Below are 21158 nucleotides of genomic sequence, written 5' to 3'. Positions count from 1 at the left end.
CAGACAGACAAACACACACAGACACAAAGACACACAGACACAGACAGACAGACACAGGCACAGACACACACAGACAGACACAGACACACAGACACACACACAGACACACAGACACACAGACAGACACAGACACACAGACACACACACAGACACACACACAGACAGACACAGACAGACAGACAGACAGACAGACAGACAGACAGACAGACAGACAGACAGACAGACAGACAGACAGACAGACAGACAGACAGACAGACAGACAGACAGACAGACAGACAGACAGACAGACAGACAGACAGACAGACAGACAGACAGACAGACAGACAGACAGACAGACAGACACACAGAGACACAAAGACACACAGACAGACACAGACACACACACAGACAGACACACAGACACAGACACGGACAGACAGACACACAGACAGACACACAGACAGACACACAGACAGACACACACCAAGGTGGTTTACCTCTCTAGTGTGTGTCTGTGGTTTAACACTAGTTATTATTCCTGACAAAACCAGCACCTGTCATCCTTGGATCAGTACCTGGATCTACACTCACTGAGAGATGGAGGGATGAGATACACATAGATATGAGAGGTAGAGGTGTACTCACAGATCAAACAGTAGGTAGTGGAAGCCCTCCTCTGATATGAGAGATGTACTCACAGATCAAACAGCAGGAAGTGGAAGCCCTCCTCTGATATGAGAGGTAGAGGTGTACTCACAGATCAAACAGCAGGAAGTGGAAGCCCTCCTCTGATATGAGAGGTAGAGGTGTACTCACAGATCAAACAGTAGGTAGTGGAAGCCCTCCTCTGATATGAGAGGTAGAGGTGTACTCACAGATCAAACAGCAGGAAGTGGAAGCCCTCCTCTGATATGAGAGGTAGAGGTGTACTCACAGATCAAACAGCAGGTAGTGGAAGCCCTCCTCTGATATGAGAGGTAGAGGTGTACTCACAGATCAAACAGTAGGTAGTGGAAGCCCTCCTCTGATATGAGAGGTAGAGGTGTACTCACAGATCAAACAGTAGGTAGTGGAAGCCCTCATCTGATATGAGAGGTAGAGGTGTACTCACAGATCAAACAGTAGGTAGTGGAAGCCCTCCTCTGATATGAGAGGTAGAGGTGTACTCACAGATCAAGCAGCAGGTAGTGGAAGCCCTCCTCTGATATGAGAGGTAGAGGTGTACTCACAGATCAAACAGCAGGAAGTGGAAGCCCTACTCTGATATGAGAGGTAGAGGTGTACTCACAGATCAAAAAGTAGGTAGTGGAAGCCCTCCTCTGACATGAGAGATGTACTCACAGATCAAACAGTAGGTAGTGGAAGCCCTCCTCTGATATGCTGTCATGAAGCCTCACTGTGAAGACAGGAAGAGGGGGGATAGAGGGGGTAAGAGAGGGGGCAAAGAGGGGGAAGAGAGGGGATAGAGGGGGAAGAGAAGGGATAGGAGGGGAAGAGAAGGGATAGAGGGAAAGAGAAGGGATAGAGGGGGAAGAGAAGGGATAGAGGGGGAAGAGAAGGGATAGAGGGGGAAGAGAAGGGATAGAGGGGGAAGAGAAGGGATAGAGGGGGAAGAGAAGGGATAGAGGGGGAAGAGAAGGGATAGAGAAGGGAAGAGAAGGGATAGAGGGGGAAGAGAGGGGATAGAGGGGGAAGAGAATGGATAGAGAAGGGAAGAGAAGGGATAGAGGGGGAAGAGAAGGGATAGAGGGGGAAGAGAAGGGATAGAGGGGGAAGAGAAGGGATAGAGAAGGGAAGAGAAGAAATAGAGGGGGAAGAGAAGGGATAGAGGGGGAAGAGAGGGGATAGAGGGGGAAGAGAATGGATAGAGAAGGGAAGAGAAGAAATGGAGGGGGAAGAGAAGGGATAGAGGGGGAAGAGAAGGGATAGGGGGAAGAGAGGGGATAGATGGGGGAAAAGAATGGATAGAGGGGGAAGAGAAGGGAGAGAGGGGGAAGAGAAGGGATAGAGGGGGAAGAGAAGGGATAGAGGGGGAAGAGAAGGAAGAGAGGGGGAAGAGAAGGGATAGAGGGGGAAGAGAAGGGATAGAGGGGGGAAGAGAAGAAGACAAGAGGAAAAAGACAACAGGTTCTATAGAGAAGGATTACTGCTAATATTGAAATGTTCTTGTCTAAGTCCCAAACTGTATTATATTCTCTATGCGATGCCCTACATTTGACCAGGGCTGCACACACACCTGTTGTGGTCCTTTCCACAACAGGCTAATAAAAACAGAGCAGATGTTGCCAGGGGTCGACGAGGGTTGTTGTTCTCACCAATATTGGGATGTTTCAGCAGACGGCAAATCCTGGCCTCTCTCTCAAGCTTCTGGTGGTCTGGAAACATGACAAACAGAGAGAGAGAGAGAGAGAGAGAGAGAGAGAGAGAGAGAGAGAGAGAGAGAGAGAGAGAGAGAGAGAGAGAGAGAGAGAGAGAGAGAGAGAGAGAGACAGCAGAGAGAGACAGAGAGAGACAAGAGACAGAGACAGAGACAGAGACAGAGAGAGAGAGAGAGAGAGAGAGAGAGAGAGAGAGAGAGAGAGAGAGAGAGAGAGAGAGAGAGAGAGAGAGAGAGAGAGAGAGAGAGACAGAGAGAGAGACAGAGAGAGACATAGCGAGACAAGAGACAGAGACAGAGAGAGACAGAGACAGAGAGAGACAGAGAGAGAGAGAGACAAGAGACAAGGGACAGAGAGAGACAGAGACAAGAAGAGAGAGAGACAGAGAGACAGAGACCGAGAGGCAGAGAGAGACACAGAGAGAGACACCGAGAGAGAGGCAGAGAGACAGAGAGGCAGAGAGACAGAGGGAGAGAGAGAGACAGCGAGAGACAGAGACAGAGACAGATACAGATACAGAGACAGAGAGAGAGAGAGACAGAGAGAGAGACAGAGACAGAGACAGAGACAGAGAGAGAGAGAGAGACAGAGAGACAGAGACAGAGAGTGACAGAGAGAGAGACAGAGAGAGAGACAGAGACAGAGACAGAGACAGAGACAGAGAGAGAGAGAGAGAGACAGAGAGACAGAGACAGAGAGAGACAGAGAGAGAGACAGAGACAGAGAGAGAGACAGAGAGAGAAGTGAATCCCTGTATTTCATTGTTTCTGTATCTCCATAGACTACAGTGCTGTAGGTAATCCTTTACAGACTGTGATGCAAATGTAGGCCCGTAGAGGGTGTACTGTGTGTGTGTTGGAGGACAGCAGAGTTGGCAGAGGTAACTGATGAAATTACTATAAATAAAACTTCATGTCCTCTATTTCTCCTCCTCTTAACATCTATCTATCCCTCTCTCCCTTTCACCCCCCTCTCTCTTCCCCCCTCTCCCCCCTTCCCCATCCCCTCTCTCTCCCTCCCCTCTTTTCTCTCCCCTCTCTCTCTCCCTTTCTCCCCATCTCTCTCCCTCCCTTTCGCCCCTCCCCCTCTCTCTCCCTCCCCCTTTCTCTCCCCTCTCTCTCCCTCCCTTTCACCCATCTCTCTCTCCCCCTCTCTCCCTCCCTCCCTTACCCCCATCCCCCTCTACCTCCCTCCCTCGCTTTCTCTCCCCTCTCTCCCTCCATTTCTCCCCCTCTCTCTCCCTCTCTCCCTCTCTCTCCCTCCCTTTCTACCCCCTCTCCCTCCCTTTCTCCCCCCCTCCCTCCCTTTCTCCTCCCTCTCTACCCTTTTCTATTCTACTGTATTCTATTCTACTGTATTCTATTCTACTGTATTATATTCTACTGTATTATATTCTACTGTATTCTATTCTACTGTATTGTATTGTACTGTATTCTATTCTACTGTATTCTATTCTACTGTATTCTATTCTACTGTATTCTAGTCTACTGTATTCTATTCTACTGTATTCTATTCCACTCAACTTTATTTTAGTCTATTGTACTTTATTTGTACTTTACTTCTCCACTCTATTTTATTAAACTCTACTATATTTTATTATATTCTACTTTATTCTACTCTACTTTATTCTACCCTACTATATTCAACCCTACTCTACTCTACTTTAATCTACCCTACTCTACTTTATTCTATCCTACTATATTCAACTCTACTCTACTTTAATCTGCCCTACTTTTGTTATTACCCTACTCTATTCTACCCTACTCTATTCTACTTGAATCTACCCTACTCTATTCTACTTTATTCTACCCTACTCTATTCTACTTTATTCTACCCTACTCTATTCTAGTTTAATCTACCCTACTCTATTCTACTTCATTCTACCCTACTCTATTCTACATTAATCTACCCTACTCTATTCTACTTTATTCTTCCCTACTCTATTCTACTTTATTCTACCCTACTCTATTCTACTTTAATCTACCCTACTCTATTCTACTTTATTCTACTCTACTCTATTCTACTTTAATCTACCCTACTCTATTCTACTTTATTCTTCCCTACTCTATTCTACTTTAATCTACCCTATTCTATTCTACTTTATTCTACCCTACTCTATTCTACTTTAATCTACCCTACTCTATGCTACTTTATTCTTACCTACTCTATTCTACTTTAATCTACCCTATTCTATTCTACCATACACTATTCTACTGTATTCTACACTACATTCTACTTTATTCTACCCTACTCTATTCTACTATATTCTACCCTACTCTATTCTACTTTATTCTATTATATTATAATCTACCCTATTCCACTTTAATCTACCCTACTATATTCTACCCTACTCTACTCTACTTTAATCTACCCTACTCTACTTTATTCTATCCTACTATATTCAACTCTACTCTACTTTAATCTGCCCTACTTTTGTTTTTTACCCTACTCTATTCTACCCTACTCTATTCTACTTGAATCTACCCTACTCTATTCTACTTTATTCTACCCTACTCTATTCTACTTTATTCTACCCTACTCTATTCTACTTTAATCTACCCTACTCTATTCTACTTTATTCTTCCCTACTCTATTCTACTTTAATCTACCCTATTCTATTCTACTTTATTCTACCCTACTCTATTCTACTTCATTCTACCCTACTCTATTCTACATTAATCTACCCTACTCTATTCTACTTTAATCTACCCTACTCTATTCTACTTTATTCTACCCTACTCTATTCTACTTTAATCTACCCTACTCTATTCTACTTTATTCTTCCCTACTCTATACTACTTTAATCTACCCTATTCTATTCTACTTTATTCTACCCTACTCTATTCTACTTTAATCTACCCTACTCTATTCTACTTTATTCTTCCCTACTCTATTCTACTTTAATCTACCCTATTCTATTCTACCGTACACTATTCTACTGTATTCTACACTACATTCTACTTTATTCTACCCTACTCTATTCTACTATATTCTACCCTACTCTATTCTACTTTATTCTACCCTACTCTAATCTACTTTATTTACCCTACTCTATTCTACTTTATTCTACCCTACTCTATTCTACTTTATTCTACCCTACTCTATTCTACCCTACTCTATTCTACTTTATTCTACCCTACTCTATTCTACTTTATTCTTCCCTACTCTATTCTACTATATTCTACCCTACTCTATTCTACTATATTCTACCCTACTCTATTCTACACTACTCTATTCTACTTTATTCTACACTACTCTATTCTACTTTATTCTACCCTACTCTATTCTACTATATTCTACCCTACTCTATTCTACACTACTCTATTCTACTTTATTCTACCCTACTCTATTCTACTTTAATCTACCCTACTCTATTCTACTTTATTCTTCCCTACTCTATTCTACTTTAATATACCCTATTCTATTCTACCCTACTCTATTCTACTTTATTCTACCCTACTCTATTCTACTTTATTCTTCCCTTCTCTATTCTACTATATTCCACCCTACTCTATTCTACTATATTCTACCCTACTCTAATTTATTCTACCCTACTCGATTCTACACTACTCTATTCTACTTTATTCTACCCTACTCTATTCTACTTTATTCTACCATACTCTATTCTACTTTATTCTACCATACTCTATTCTACTTTATTCTACCCTACTCTATTCTACTTTATTCTACCATACTCTATTCTACTTTATTCTACCATACTCTATTCTACTTTATTCTACCCTACTCTATTCTACTTTATTCTACACTACTCTATTCTACTTTATTCTACCATGCTCTATTCTACTTCATTCTTCCCTACTCCACTTTATTATTTTCTACTCTTCTTTAATCTACTTCATTCTATTCTACTCTACTTTATTATATTCTATTATATTCTACCTTACTTTAATCTACTTTATTCTATTCTACTCATTTATATTCTACTATTAAGGTTCATCATAAGGATTCTCTGCTGCTTTCTAGGAATCAGTGACTTGATACTGTATCACTTTACTGTGTGAATCGGAACAAAACGATTCCATTGGATTCTGTGAGTTCCATAGTGATTCAGAGTCACGTTCAAACAATTAAAATCAGAACTGTGTCAAGTGACTCTGATTCGGTACCGGTGAGTCAAGACGACCCAGTTCCACTTTGCCTCAGGACAGAGAACGGGAGAGAGCGACAGAGAGATGGGGAGCGAGAGAGAGAAAAGAGAGAGGGGTCAGACAGACGTGTTTGCGTGAGTGTCGATTCCTAGAAGAGAGAGATGAAAAGAGCGGGAGTGTGGAAGAAGAGCACGAGAAAGAGATGGAGAGAAATGAAGGAGAAAGAGAGAGAGTGAAAGAGAGATGGAGAGAAATGAAGGAGAAAGAGAGAGAGAGTGAAAGAGAGATGGAGAGAGGAGGGCGGAGGGAGAGATGGAGGAGAGAGATGGAGAGAGGAGGACAGAGGGAGAGATGGAGGAGAGAGATGGAGAGAGGAGGACAGAGGGAGAGATGGAGGAGAGAGATGGAGTGAGGAGAGAGGGAGAGATGGAGGAGAGAGATGGAGAGAGTAGGGAGGGAGAGATGGAGGAGAGAGAGATGGACAGAGGAGGACAGAGGGAGAGATGGAGGAGAGAGATGGAGTGAGGAGAGAGGCAGAGATGATGGAGAGAGGAGAGAGGGAGAGATGGAGGAGACAAATGGAGAGATGGAGGAGAGTGGAGGGAGGGAGAAATGAAGGAGAAAGAGAGAGAGTGAAAGAGAGATGGAGAGAGGGAGAGATGGAGGAGAGAAATGGAGAGATGGAGAGAGGAGGATGGAGGAGAGGAGGACAGAGTGAATAATACTGTTAAATCAACAGGACCAAGGACAACCTACCCATCATACTATCATCAACTAGCCCTGGGAGCAAGGTCACTAATCTGTCCATCTCTCTCTCTCTCAACTTTCTTTCTCTCTCCCTCACTTGCTTTCTCTTTATATATCTCTCTCTCAATCCCTCTCTCTCTCTCTCCGCCACAGGTAGTCTACCTCCCAGCCAGCCGGACATCTGTTGTCTAGCAACTCCTTGACCAATCAGAGTGCTCTGAACTCCCCTCTCCTCTCCTCCCCTTCCCCTCTACTATTTTCTGCAGTGGAACTAGCACTGCATGCAAATGGCTGTCCCTGGAGCACACACACACACACACACACACACACACACACACACACACACACACACACACACACACACACACACACACACACACACACACACACACACACACACACACACACACACACACACACACACACACACACACACACACACACACACACACACACACACACACAAACAGGCAGAGCAAACACTAAAACCTCAACATCATCCCTAATTTCTATCTCTCTCACAGACAGTTTATCCTTCTCTCTCATTCTCGTTCTCTCTATCCCTCTCTCTATCCCTCTCTCTATCCCTCTATCCATCTCTCTATCCCTCTCTCTATCCCAATTCTACCCCTCTCTCTATCCCTCTCTCTATCCATCTCTCTATCCCTCTCTCTATCCATCTCTCTATCCCTCTCTCTATCCCTCTCTCTACCCCTCTCTCTACCCCTCTCTCTATCCCTCTCTATATCCCTCTCTCTATCCCTCTCTCTATCCATCTCTCTATCCCTCTCTCTATCCCTCTCTCTATCCCTCTCTATATCCCTCTCTCTATCCCTCTCTCTATCCATCTCTCTATCTCTATCCATCTCTCTATCCCTCTCTCTATCCTCTCTCTATCCCTCTCTCTATCCCTCTCTCTATCCCTCTCTCTATCCCCTCTCTATCCTATCCTCTCTCTCTATCCATCTCTCTCTATATCCCTCTCTCTATCCCTCTCTATATCCCTCTCTCTATCCCTCTCTATATCCCTCTCTCTATCCCTCTCTCTATCCCTCTCTCTATCCATCTCTCTATCCATCTCTCTATCCCTCTCTCTATCCCTCTCTCTATCCCTCTCTCTATCTCTCTATCCCTCTCTCTATCCCCTCTCTCTATCCCTCTCTCTATCCCTCTCTCTATCCCTCTCTCTATCTATCCTCTCTCTATCCCTCTCTCTATCCCTCTCTCTATCCCTCTCTATATCCCTCTCTCTATCCCCTCTCTCTATCCCTCTCTCTATCCCTCTCTATCCCTCTCTCTCCTATCTCTATCCATCTCTCTCTATCCCTCTCTCTATCCCTCTCTCTATCCCTCTCTATATCCCTCTCTCTATCCCTATCCTCTCTATCCATCTCTCTATCCTATCCCTCTCTCTATCCCTCTCTATATCCCTCTCTATATCCCTCTCTATATCCCTCTCTATCCCTCTCTCTATCCTCTCTCTATCCATCTCTCTATCCATCTCTCTATCCCTCTCTCTATCCCTCTCTATATCCCTCTCTATATCCCTCTCTCTATCCCTCTCTCTATCCCTCTCTCTATCCATCTCTCTATCCATCTCTCTATCCATCTCTCTATCCCTCTCTCTATCCCTCTCTATATCCCTCTCTATATCCCTCTCTCTATCCCTCTCTCTATCCCTCTCTCTATCCCTCTCTCTATCCCTCTCTCTATCCATCTCTCTATCCATCTCTCTATCCCTCTCTCTATCCCTCTCTATATCCATCCCTCTCTCTATCCCTCTCTCTATCCATCTCTCTATCCATCTCTCTATCCCTCTCTCTATCCCTCTCTATATCCATCCCTCTCTCTATCCCTCTCTCTATCCATCTCTCTATCCCTCTCTCTATCCCTCTCTCTATCAATCTCTCTATCCCCCTCTCTATCCATCTCTCTATCCCTCTCTATATCCATCCCTCTCTCTATCCCTCTCTCTATCAATCTCTCTATCCCTCTCTCCATCCCTCTCTCTATCCCTCTCTCTATCAATCTCTCTATCCCTCTCTCTATCCCTCTCTCTATCAATCTCTCTATCCATCTCTCTATCCCTCTCTCTATCAATCTCTCTATCCATCTCTCTATCCATCTCTCTATCCCTCTCTCTATCCCTCTCTCTATCCCCCTCTCTATCCATCTCTCTATCCCCCTCTCTATCCATCTCTCTATCCCTCTCTATATCCATCCCTCTCTCTATCAATCTCTCTATCCATCTCTCTATCCCTCTCTATATCCATCCCTCTCTCTATCCCCCTCTCTATCCATCTCTCTATCCAACACACAGTAGCAGACCAGACACTGTAACAAAACACCAAACTAAAGAAAATGTTCTGAACTTGTCGTAGACGGCACGTTTACCTACATAATCATACGCCCATCTGAGAGGCAGGAAACAGACGGGGTGGACATACAACCGTAGGATTATTGACAACATATCAACTACATTTACTCTCCAAATCTTTATTTTAATTTTATTTTTATATATTTTTTTACCTTTATTTAACCTTTATTTAACCAGGCAAGACAGTTAAGAACATATTCTTATTTTCAATGATGGCCTGGGAACAGTGGGTTAACTGCCTGTTCAGGGGCAGAACGACAGATTTGTACCTTGTCAGCTCGAGGGTTAGAACTCGCAACCTTCCGGTTATTAGTCCAACGCTCTAACCACTAGGCTACCCTGCCACCCCCTATTGACAACATATAAAATATACTTACTCTCCAAATCTTTATTGACAACATAAAAACATTTACACAATGAGCACTTGTTGATTCTCAAATGCATCGTTACAGTTGTTGGTTAAGCTAGTCGTGTCATTGATGCTAGCTATCTGACCATTCAGTATCCTAACACCACAGTCTTGTCATTGATGCTAGTGACCATTCAGTATCATAACACCACAGTCTTGTCATTGATGCTAGTGACCATTCAGTATCATAACACCACAGTCTTGTCATTGATGCTAGTGACCATTCAGTATCCTAACACCACAGTCTTGTCATTGTTGCTAGCTATCTGACCATTCAGTATCCTAACACCACAGTCTTGTCATTGTTGCTAGCTATGTGACCATTCAGTATCCTAACACCACAGTCTTGTCATTGTTGCTAGCTATGTGACCATTCAGTATCCTAACACCACAGTCTTGTCATTGTTGCTAGCTATGTGACCATTCAGTATCCTAACACCACAGTCTTGTCATTGATGCTAGTGACCATTCAGTATCCTAACACCACAGTCTTGTCATTGATGCTAGTGACCATTCAGTATCATAACACCACAGTCTTGTCATTGATGCTATGTGACCATTCAGTATCATAACACCACAGTCTTGTCATTGATGCTAGCTATCTGACCATTCAGTATCCTAACACCACAGTCTTGTCATTGATGCTAGTGCTATCATGTCTTGTCATTGATGCTAGTGACCATTCAGTATCCTAACACCACAGTCTTGTCATTGTTGCTAGTGACCATTCAGTATCATAACACCACAGTCTTGTCATTGATGCTATGTGACCATTCAGTATCCTAACACCACAGTCTTGTCATTGTTGCTAGTGACCATTCAGTATCATAACACCACAGTCTTGTCATTGATGCTATGTGACCATTCAGTATCCTAACACCACAGTCTTGTCATTGATGCTAGTGACCATTCAGTATCCTAACACCACAGTCTTGTCATTGATGCTAGTGACCATTCAGTATCCTAACACCACAGTCTTGTCATTGATGCTAGTGACCATTCAGTATCCTAACACCACAGTCTTGTCATTGATGCTAGTGACCATTCAGTATCCTAACACCACAGTCTTGTCATTGATGCTAGTGACCATTCAGTATCCTAACACCACAGTCTTGTCATTGATGCTGTGACCATTCAGTATCATAACACCACAGTCTTGTCATTGATGCTATCTGACCATTCAGTATCCTAACACCACAGTCTTGTCATTGATGCTAGTGACCATTCAGTATCCTAACACCACAGTCTTGTCATTGATGCTAGTGACCATTCAGTATCCTAACACCACAGTCTTGTCATTGATGCTGTGACCATTCAGTATCTAACACCACAGTCTTGTCTGCTATCTGACCTGTATCCTAACACCACAGTCTTGTCATTGATGCTGTGACCATTCAGTATCTAACACCACAGTCTTGTATTCTGCTAGTGACCATTCAGTATCTAACACCACAGTCTTGTCATTGATGCTCTGACCATTCAGTATCCTAACACCACAGTCTTGTCATTGATGCTAGTGACCATTCAGTATCCTAACACCACAGTCTTGTCATTCTGCTGTGACCATTCAGTATCCTAACACCTCAGTCTTGTCATCTCTCTGACCATTCAGTATCATAACACCACAGTCTTGTCATTGATGCTGTGACCATTCAGTATCTAACACCTCAGTCTTGTCATTGATGCTGTGACCATTCAGTATCATAACACCACAGTCTTGTCATTGATGCTAGTGACCATTCAGTATCCTAACACCACAGTCTTGTCATTGATGCTAGTGACCATTCAGTATCATAACACCACAGTCTTGTCATTGATGCTAGTGACCATTCAGTATCCTAACACCACAGTCTTGTCATTGATGCTAGTGACCATTCAGTATCATAACACCACAGTCTTGTCATTGATGCTATCTGACCATTGTATCCTAACACCACAGTCTGTATTCTGCTGTGACCATTCAGTATCCTAACACCACAGTCTTGTCATTGATGCTCTGTGACCATTCAGTATCCTAACACCACAGTCTTGTCATTGATGCTCTGTGACCATTCAGTATCTAACACCACAGTCTTGTCATTGATGCTGTGACCATTCAGTATCCTAACACCACAGTCTTGTCATTGATGCTCTGACCATTCAGTATCTAACACCACAGTCTTGTATGATCTGTGACCATTCAGTATCCTAACACCACAGTCTTGTCATTGATGCTGTGACCATTCAGTATCCTAACACCCAGTCTTGTCATTGATGCTGTGACCATTCAGTATCTCTGTCTGACCATTCTCTTGTCATTGATCTAGTGACCATTCTGTAACATCAGTCTTGTATGATCTAGTGACCATTCAGTATCATAACACCACAGTCTTGTCATTGATGCTCTGACCATTCAGTATCATAACACCACAGTCTTGTCATTGATGCTGTGACCATTCAGTATCCTAACACCACAGTCTTGTCATTGATGCTGTGACCATTCAGTATCCTAACACCACAGTCTTGTCATTATGCTCTGTGACCATTCAGTATCCTAACACCACAGTCTTGTCATTCTGCTATCTGACCATTGTATCCTAACACCACAGTCTTGTCATTGATGCTCTGTATCAGTCTTGTCATTCTGCTGTGACCATTCTCTCACCTCTCTTGTATCTGCTGTGACCATTCAGTATCCTCTCAGTCTCTGTCATTGATCTAGTGCCATTCAGTATCCTAACACCACAGTCTTGTCATTCTGCTGTGCCATTCAGTATCCTCACAGTCTTGTATCTCTGTGACCCTCTCCAGTCTTGTCATTCTGCTATCTGACCATTCAGTATCCTAACACCACAGTCTTGTCATTGATGCTAGTGACCATTCAGTATCCTAACACCACAGTCTTGTCATTGATGCTAGTGACCATTCAGTATCATAACACCACAGTCTTGTCATTGATGCTCTCTGACCATTCTGTATCCTCAGTCTTGTCATTCTGCTAGTGACCATTCAGTATCCTCACAGTCTTGTCATTGATGCTAGTGACCATTCAGTATCTAACACTCAGTCTTGTCATTGATGCTGTGACCATTCAGTATCCTAACACCACAGTCTTGTCATTGATGCTGTGACCATTCAGTATCCTCCCAGTCTTGTCATTGATGCTAGTGACCATTCAGTATCCTAACACCACAGTCTTGTCATTCTGCTATCTGACCATTCAGTATCCTAACTCCTCTTGTCATTGATGCTAGTGATCTCTGTATCTTGTCATTGATGCTAGTGACCATTCAGTATCTCTCACAGTCTTGTCATTCTGCTATCTTGTCATTATCTGACCATTCAGTATCCTAACACCACAGTCTTGTCATTGATGCTAGTGACCATTCAGTATCTAACACCACAGTCTTGTCATTGATGCTAGTGACCATTCAGTATCCTAACACCACAGTCTTGTCATTCTCTAGTGACCATTCAGTATCCTAACACCTCAGTCTTGTCATTGATGCTAGTGACCATTCAGTATCCTCTCTCACAGTCTTGTCATTGATCTGTGACCATTCAGTATCCTAACACCACAGTCTTGTCATTGATGCTAGTGACCATTCAGTATCTCTAACACCACAGTCTTGTCATTGATCTGTGACCATTCAGTATCCTAACACCACAGTCTTGTCATTGATGCTGTGACCATTCAGTATCCTAACACCACAGTCTTGTCATTGATGCTGTGACCATTCAGTATCCTAACACCACAGTCTTGTCATTGATGCTAGTGACCATTCAGTATCCTAACACCACAGTCTTGTATCTGCTGTGACCATTCAGTATCCTAACACCACAGTCTCTGTCATTCTCTGTGACCATTCAGTATCCTAACACCACAGTCTTGTCATTGATGCTGCTATCTGACCATCTGTGAGTATCCTAACACCACAGTCTTGTCTGCTATCTGACCATTCAGTATCCTAACACCACAGTCTTGTCATTCTATCTGACCATTCAGTATCCTAACACCACAGTCTTGTCATTGATGCTAGTGACCATTCAGTATCCTAACACCACAGTCTTGTCATTGATGCTGTGACCATTCAGTATCCTAACACCACAGTCTTGTCATTCTGCTATCTCAGTATCCTAACACCACAGTCTTGTCATTGATGCTCTCATTCTGTATCTCTGTACTAACCACAGTCTTGTCATTGATGCTAGTGACCATTCAGTATCCTAACACCACAGTCTTGTCATTGATCTGTGACCATTCAGTATCCTAACACCACAGTCTTGTATTGATCTGTGACCATTCAGTATCCTAACACCACAGTCTTGTCTGCTGTATCTGACCATTCAGTATCCTAACACCACTGTATCTTGTCATTGATGCTAGCTATCTGACCATTCAGTATCCTAACACCACAGTCTTGTCATTGATGCTGTGACCATTCAGTATCTAACACCACAGTCTTGTCATTGATGCTAGTGACCATTCAGTATCCTAACACCACAGTCTTGTCATTGATGCTAGTGACCATTCAGTATCCTAACACCACAGTCTTGTCATTGATGCTGTGACCATTCAGTATCCTAACACCCAGTCTTGTCATTGATGCTAGTGACCATTCAGTATCCTAACACCACAGTCTTGTCATTCTGCTGTGACCCATTCAGTATCCTAACACCACAGTCTTGTCATTGATGCTAGTGACCATTCAGTATCTCTCAGTCTTGTCATTGATGCTAGTGACCATTCAGTATCCTAACACCACAGTCTTGTCATTGATGCTAGTGACCATTCAGTATCCTAACACCACAGTCTTGTCATTGATGCTAGTGACCATTCAGTATCCTAACACCACAGTCTTGTCATTGATGCTGACCATTCAGTATCCTAACACCACAGTCTTGTCATTGATGCTATGACCATTCAGTATCCTAACACCACAGTCTTGTCTCTGTCATTGTATGTCTCTGATGCTACCATTCAGTATCCCACCACAGTCTTGTCATTGATCTGTGACCATTCAGTATCCTAACACCAGTCTTGTCTGTATCTCTGTATCTGTGATGCCATTCAGTATCCTAACACCACAGTCTTGTCATTGATGCTATCTGACCATTCAGTATCCTAACACCCAGTCTTGTCATTGATGCTCTGACCATTCAGTATCCTAACACCACAGTCTTGTCATTGATGCTAGTGACCATTCAGTATCCTAACACCACAGTCTTGTCATTGATCTCTGTGACCATTCAGTATCTAACACCACAGTCTTGTCATTGATGCTAGTGACCATTCAGTATCCTAACACCACAGTCTTGTCATTATCTCTGTGACCATTCAGTATCCTAACACAGTCTTGTCTCAGTCATTGTATGATGCTGTGACCATTCAGTATCCTAACACCACAGTCTTGTCATTGATGCTAGTGACCATTCAGTATCCTAACACCACAGTCTTGTCATTGATGCTAGTGACCATTCAGTATCCTAACACCACAGTCTTGTCATGATGCTGTGACCATTCAGTATCCTAACACCACAGTCTTGTATGATGCTGTGACCATTCAGTATCCTAACACCTCTCTTGTCATTGATGCTGTGACCATTCAGTATCCTAACACCACAGTCTTGTCATTGATGCTAGTGACCATTCAGTATCCTAACACCACAGTCTTGTCATTGATCTGTGACCATTCAGTATCCTAACACCACAGTCTTGTCATTGATTGTCATTGACAGTCTTCTAGTGACCATTCAGTATCCTAACACCACTCTTGTCATTGATGCTAGTGACCATTCAGTATCCTAACACCACAGTCTTGTCATTGATCTGTGACCATTCAGTATCTAACACCACAGTCTTGTCATTGATGCTAGTGACCATTCAGTATCCTAACACCACAGTCTTGTCATTGATGCTGTGACCATTCAGTATCCTAACACCACAGTCTTGTCATTGATCTCTGTGACCATTCAGTATCCTAACACCACAGTCTTGTCATTGATGCTAGTGACCATTCAGTATCCTAACACCACAGTCTTGTCATTGATGCTAGTGACCATTCAGTATCCTCTGTATCTCTGTGACCATTCAGTATCCTAACACCACAGTCTTGTCATTGATGCTAGTGACCATTCAGTATCTAACACCACAGTCTTGTCATTCTGCTAGTGACCATTCAGTATCCTAACACCACAGTCTTGTCATTGATGCTATCTGACCATTCAGTATCCTAACACCACAGTCTTGTCATTGATGCTGTGACCATTCAGTATCCTAACACCACAGTCTTGTCATTGATGCTGTGACCATTCAGTATCTAACACCACAGTCTTGTCATTGATGCTAGTGACCATTCAGTATCCTAACACCACAGTCTTGTCATTGATGCTAGTGACCATTCAGTATCCTAACACCACAGTCTTGTCATTGATGCTAGTGACCATTCAGTATCTAACACCACAGTCTTGTCATTGATGCTAGTGACCATTCAGTATCCTAACACCACAGTCTTGTCATTGATGCTAGTGACCATTCAGTATCCTAACACCACAGTCTTGTCATTGATGCTCTGACCATTCAGTATCCTAACACCACAGTCTTGTCATTATCTGACCATTCAGTATCCTAACACCCAGTCTTGTCATTGATGCTAGTGACCATTCAGTATCTAACACCACAGTCTTGTCATTGATGCTAGTGACCATTCAGTATCCTAACACCACAGTCTTGTCATTGATGCTAGTGACCATTCAGTATCCTAACACCTCAGTCTCTGTCATTGATCTGTGACCATTCAGTATCCTAACACCACAGTCTTGTCATGCTAGTGACCATTCAGTACAGTCCTATCTGACCCTCAGTATCCTAACAGTCTTGTCATTGATCTATGTGACCATTCAGTATCATAACACCACAGTCTTGTCATTGATGCTAGTGACCATTCAGTATCCTCTCAGTCTTGTCATTGAGTCTTGTCATTGATCTAGTGACCATTCAGTATCCTAACACCACAGTCTTGTCATTGATGCTAGTGACCATTCAGTATCCTAACACCACAGTCTTGTCATTGATGCTGTGACCATTCAGTATCCTAACACCACAGTCTTGTCTGATGCTCTGACCATTCAGTATCATAACACCACAGTCTTGTCATTGATGCTAGTGACCATTCAGTATCCTAACACCACAGTCTTGTCATTGATGCTAGTGACCATTCAGTATCTAACACCACAGTCTTGTCATTGATGCTAGTGACCATTCAGTATCCTAACACCACAGTCTTGTCATTGATGCTAGTGACCATTCAGTATCCTAACACCACAGTCTTGTCATTGATGCTAGTGACCATTCAGTATCCTAACACCACAGTCTTGTCATTGATGCTAGTGACCATTCAGTATCTAACACCACAGTCTTGTCATTGATGCTCTGACCATCTCTAACACCACAGTCTTGTCATTGATGCTGACCATTGTATCCTAACACCACAGTCTTGTCATTGATGCTAGTGACCATTCAGTATCTAACACCTCTTGTCATTGATGCTAGTGACCATTCAGTATCCTAACTCACAGTCTTGTCATTGATGCTAGTGACCATTCAGTATCCTAACACCACAGTCTTGTCATTGATGCTGTGACCATTCAGTATCCTAACACCACAGTCTTGTCATTGATGCTCTGACCATTCAGTATCTAACACCACAGTCTTGTCATTGATCTGTGACCATTCAGTATCTAACACCACAGTCTTGTCATTGATGCTGTGACCATTCAGTATCATAACACCACAGTCTTGTCATTGATGCTAGTGACCATTCAGTATCTAACACCCAGTCTTGTCATTGATGCTGTGACCATTCAGTATCCTAACACCACAGTCTTGTCATTGATGCTAGTGACCATTCAGTATCCTAACACCACAGTCTTGTCATTGATGCTGTGACCATTCAGTATCCTAACACCACAGTCTTGTCATTGATGCTAGTGACCATTCAGTATCTAACACCACAGTCTTGTCATTGATCTGTGACCATTCAGTATCCTAACACCACAGTCTTGTCATTGATGCTAGTGACCATTCAGTATCCTAACACCACAGTCTTGTCATCTGCTAGTGACCATTCAGTATCCTAACACCACAGTCTTGTCATTGATGCTGTGACCATTCAGTATCATAACTCAGTCTTGTCATTCTCTGTGACCATTCAGTATCCTAACACCACAGTCTTGTCATTGATGCTAGTGACCATTCAGTATCCTAACACCACAGTCTTGTCATTGATGCTAGTGACCATTCAGTATCATAACACCACAGTCTTGTCATTGATGCTAGTGACCATTCAGTATCCTAACACCACAGTCTTGTCATTGATGCTGTGACCATTCTGTATCCTAACACCACAGTCTTGTCATTGATGCTAGTGACCATTCAGTATCCTAACACCACAGTCTTGTCATTGATGCTAGTGACCATTCAGTATCCTAACACCACAGTCTTGTCATTGATGCTGTGACCATTCTCCTAACACCACAGTCTTGTCATTGATGCTATGTGACCATTCAGTATCTAACACCACAGTCTTGTCATTGATGCTAGTGACCATTCAGTATCATAACACCACAGTCTTGTCATTGATGCTAGTGACCATTCAGTATCCTAACACCACAGTCTTGTCATTGATGCTAGTGACCATTCAGTATCCTAACACCACAGTCTTGTCATTGATGCTAGTGACCATTCAGTATCATAACACCACAGTCTTGTCATTGATGCTAGTGACCATTCAGTATCCTAACACCACAGTCTTGTCATTGATGCTAGTGACCATTCAGTATCCTAACACCACAGTCTTGTCATTGATGCTAGTGACCATTCAGTATCCTAACACCACAGTCTTGTCATTGATGCTAGTGACCATTCAGTATCCTAACACCACAGTCTTGTCATTCTTAGTCATTGTATCCTAACACCACAGTCTTGTCATTGATGCTATGTGACCATTCAGTATCATAACACCACAGTCTTGTCATTGATGCTATCTGACCATTCAGTATCCTAACACCACTTCTCTTGTCATTGTATTGCTTGCTATCTGACCATTCAGTATCCTAACACCACAGTCTTGTCATTGATGCTAGCTATCTGACCATTCAGTATCCTAACACCACAGTCTTGTCATTGATGCTAGTGACCATTCAGTATCCTAACACCACAGTCTTGTCATTGATGCTAGTGACCATTCAGTATCCTAACACCACAGTCTTGTCATTGATGCTAGTGACCATTCAGTATCCTAACACCACAGTCTTGTCATTGATGCTAGTGACCATTCAGTATCCTAACACCACAGTCTTGTCATTGATGCTAGTGACCATTCAGTATCATAACACCACAGTCTTGTCATTGATGCTATCTGACCATTCAGTATCCTAACACCACAGTCTTGTCATTGATGCTAGTGACCATTCAGTATCCTAACACCACAGTCTTGTCATTGATGCTATGTGACCATTCAGTATCATAACACCACAGTCTTGTCATTGATGCTATCTGACCATTCAGTATCATAACACCACAGTCTTGTCATTGATGCTAGTGACCATTCAGTATCATAACACCACAGTCTTGTCATTGTTGCTATCTGACCATTCAGTATCCTAACACCACAGTCTTGTCATTGATGCTAGTGACCATTCAGTATCCTAACACCACAGTCTTGTCATTGATGCTATGTGACCATTCAGTATCCTAACACCACAGTCTTGTCATTGATGCTATCTGACCATTCAGTATCATAACACCACAGTCTTGTCATTGATGCTAGTGACCATTCAGTATCATAACACCACAGTCTTGTCATTGATGCTATCTGACCATTCAGTATCCTAACACCACAGTCTTGTCATTGTTGCTAGCTATCTGACCATTCAGTATCCTAACACCACAGTCTTGTCATTGATGCTATGTGACCATTCAGTATCCTAACACCACAGTCTTGTCATTGATGCTAGCTATCTGACCATTCAGTATCATAACACCACAATCTTGTCATTGATGCTAGTGACCATTCAGTATCCTAACGCCACAGTCTTGTCATTGATGCTAGTGACCATTCAGTATCATAACACCACAGTCTTGTCATTGATGCTATGTGACCATTCAGTATCCTAACACCACAGTCTTGTCATTGATGCTAGTGACCATTCAGTATCCTAACACCACAGTCTTGTCATTGATGCTAGTGACCATTCAGTATCCTAACACCACAGTCTTGTCATTGATGCTAGTGACCATTCAGTATCCTAACACCACAGTCTTGTCATTGATGCTAGTGACCATTCAGTATCATAACACCACAGTCTTGTCATTGATGCTAGTGACCATTCAGTATCCTAACACCACAGTCTTGTCATTGATGCTAGTGACCATTCAGTATCATAACACCACAGTCTTGTCATTGATGCTAGTGACCATTCAGTATCATAACACCACAGTCTTGTCATTGATGCTAGTGACCATTCAGTATCATAACACCACAGTCTTGTCATTGATGCTAGTGACCATTCAGTATCCTAACACCACAGTCTTGTCATTGATGCTAGTGACCATTCAGTATCCTAACACCACAGTCTTGTCATTGATGCTAGTGACCATTCAGTATCATAACACCACAGTCTTGTCATTGATGCTAGTGACCATTCAGTATCATGACCACAGTCTTGTCATTGATGCTAGTGACCATTCAGTATCCTAACACCACAGTCTTGTCATTGATGCTATCTGACCATTCAGTATCCTAACACCACAGTCTTGTCATTGATGCTAGTGACCATTCAGTATCATAACACCACAGTCTTGTCATTGATGCTAGTGACCATTCAGTATCCTAACACCACAGTCTTGTCATTGATGCTAGTGACCATTCAGTATCCTAACACCACAGTCTTGTCATTGATGCTAGCTATCTGACCATTCAGTAACAGTTCTACTGACCGGGAAGAAACCACAAGAAAGGTTGCCAAGGAGACTTGAACCTGTGATATGCAATTTGTTTGTATGTATGTATGTATGTATATATATATATACTCTCTGTGCCCTCTCCTCTCTCTCTCGCTCTGTATCTCTGTGCCCTCCTCTCTCTGTATCTCTGCCCCTCCCTCTCTCTCTGTATCTC

The 21158-nt window shown here is 42.8% G+C and overlaps 1 protein-coding gene across 1 annotated transcript in view; it reads right to left on the bottom strand.

The window, feature by feature from the left end:
• Window positions 1-21158, bottom strand: part of LOC124013244 (calcium/calmodulin-dependent protein kinase type II delta 2 chain-like) — a 50734-nt gene that overhangs the window by 4405 nt on the left and 25171 nt on the right. The window contains exons 3-4 of the mRNA XM_046327504.1: window positions 2295-2354; window positions 1321-1375 (exon numbers count right to left, since the gene is read on the bottom strand). Coding sequence (XP_046183460.1) covers window positions 1321-1375; window positions 2295-2354 — 115 coding nt within the window. The remainder of the gene's footprint in view (window positions 1-1320; window positions 1376-2294; window positions 2355-21158) is intronic.

Source organism: Oncorhynchus gorbuscha, linkage group LG24, assembly GCF_021184085.1.
Source record: "Oncorhynchus gorbuscha isolate QuinsamMale2020 ecotype Even-year linkage group LG24, OgorEven_v1.0, whole genome shotgun sequence".
Lineage (NCBI taxonomy): Eukaryota > Metazoa > Chordata > Actinopteri > Salmoniformes > Salmonidae > Oncorhynchus > Oncorhynchus gorbuscha.
This window is presented reverse-complemented; position numbering and strand designations above follow the sequence as displayed.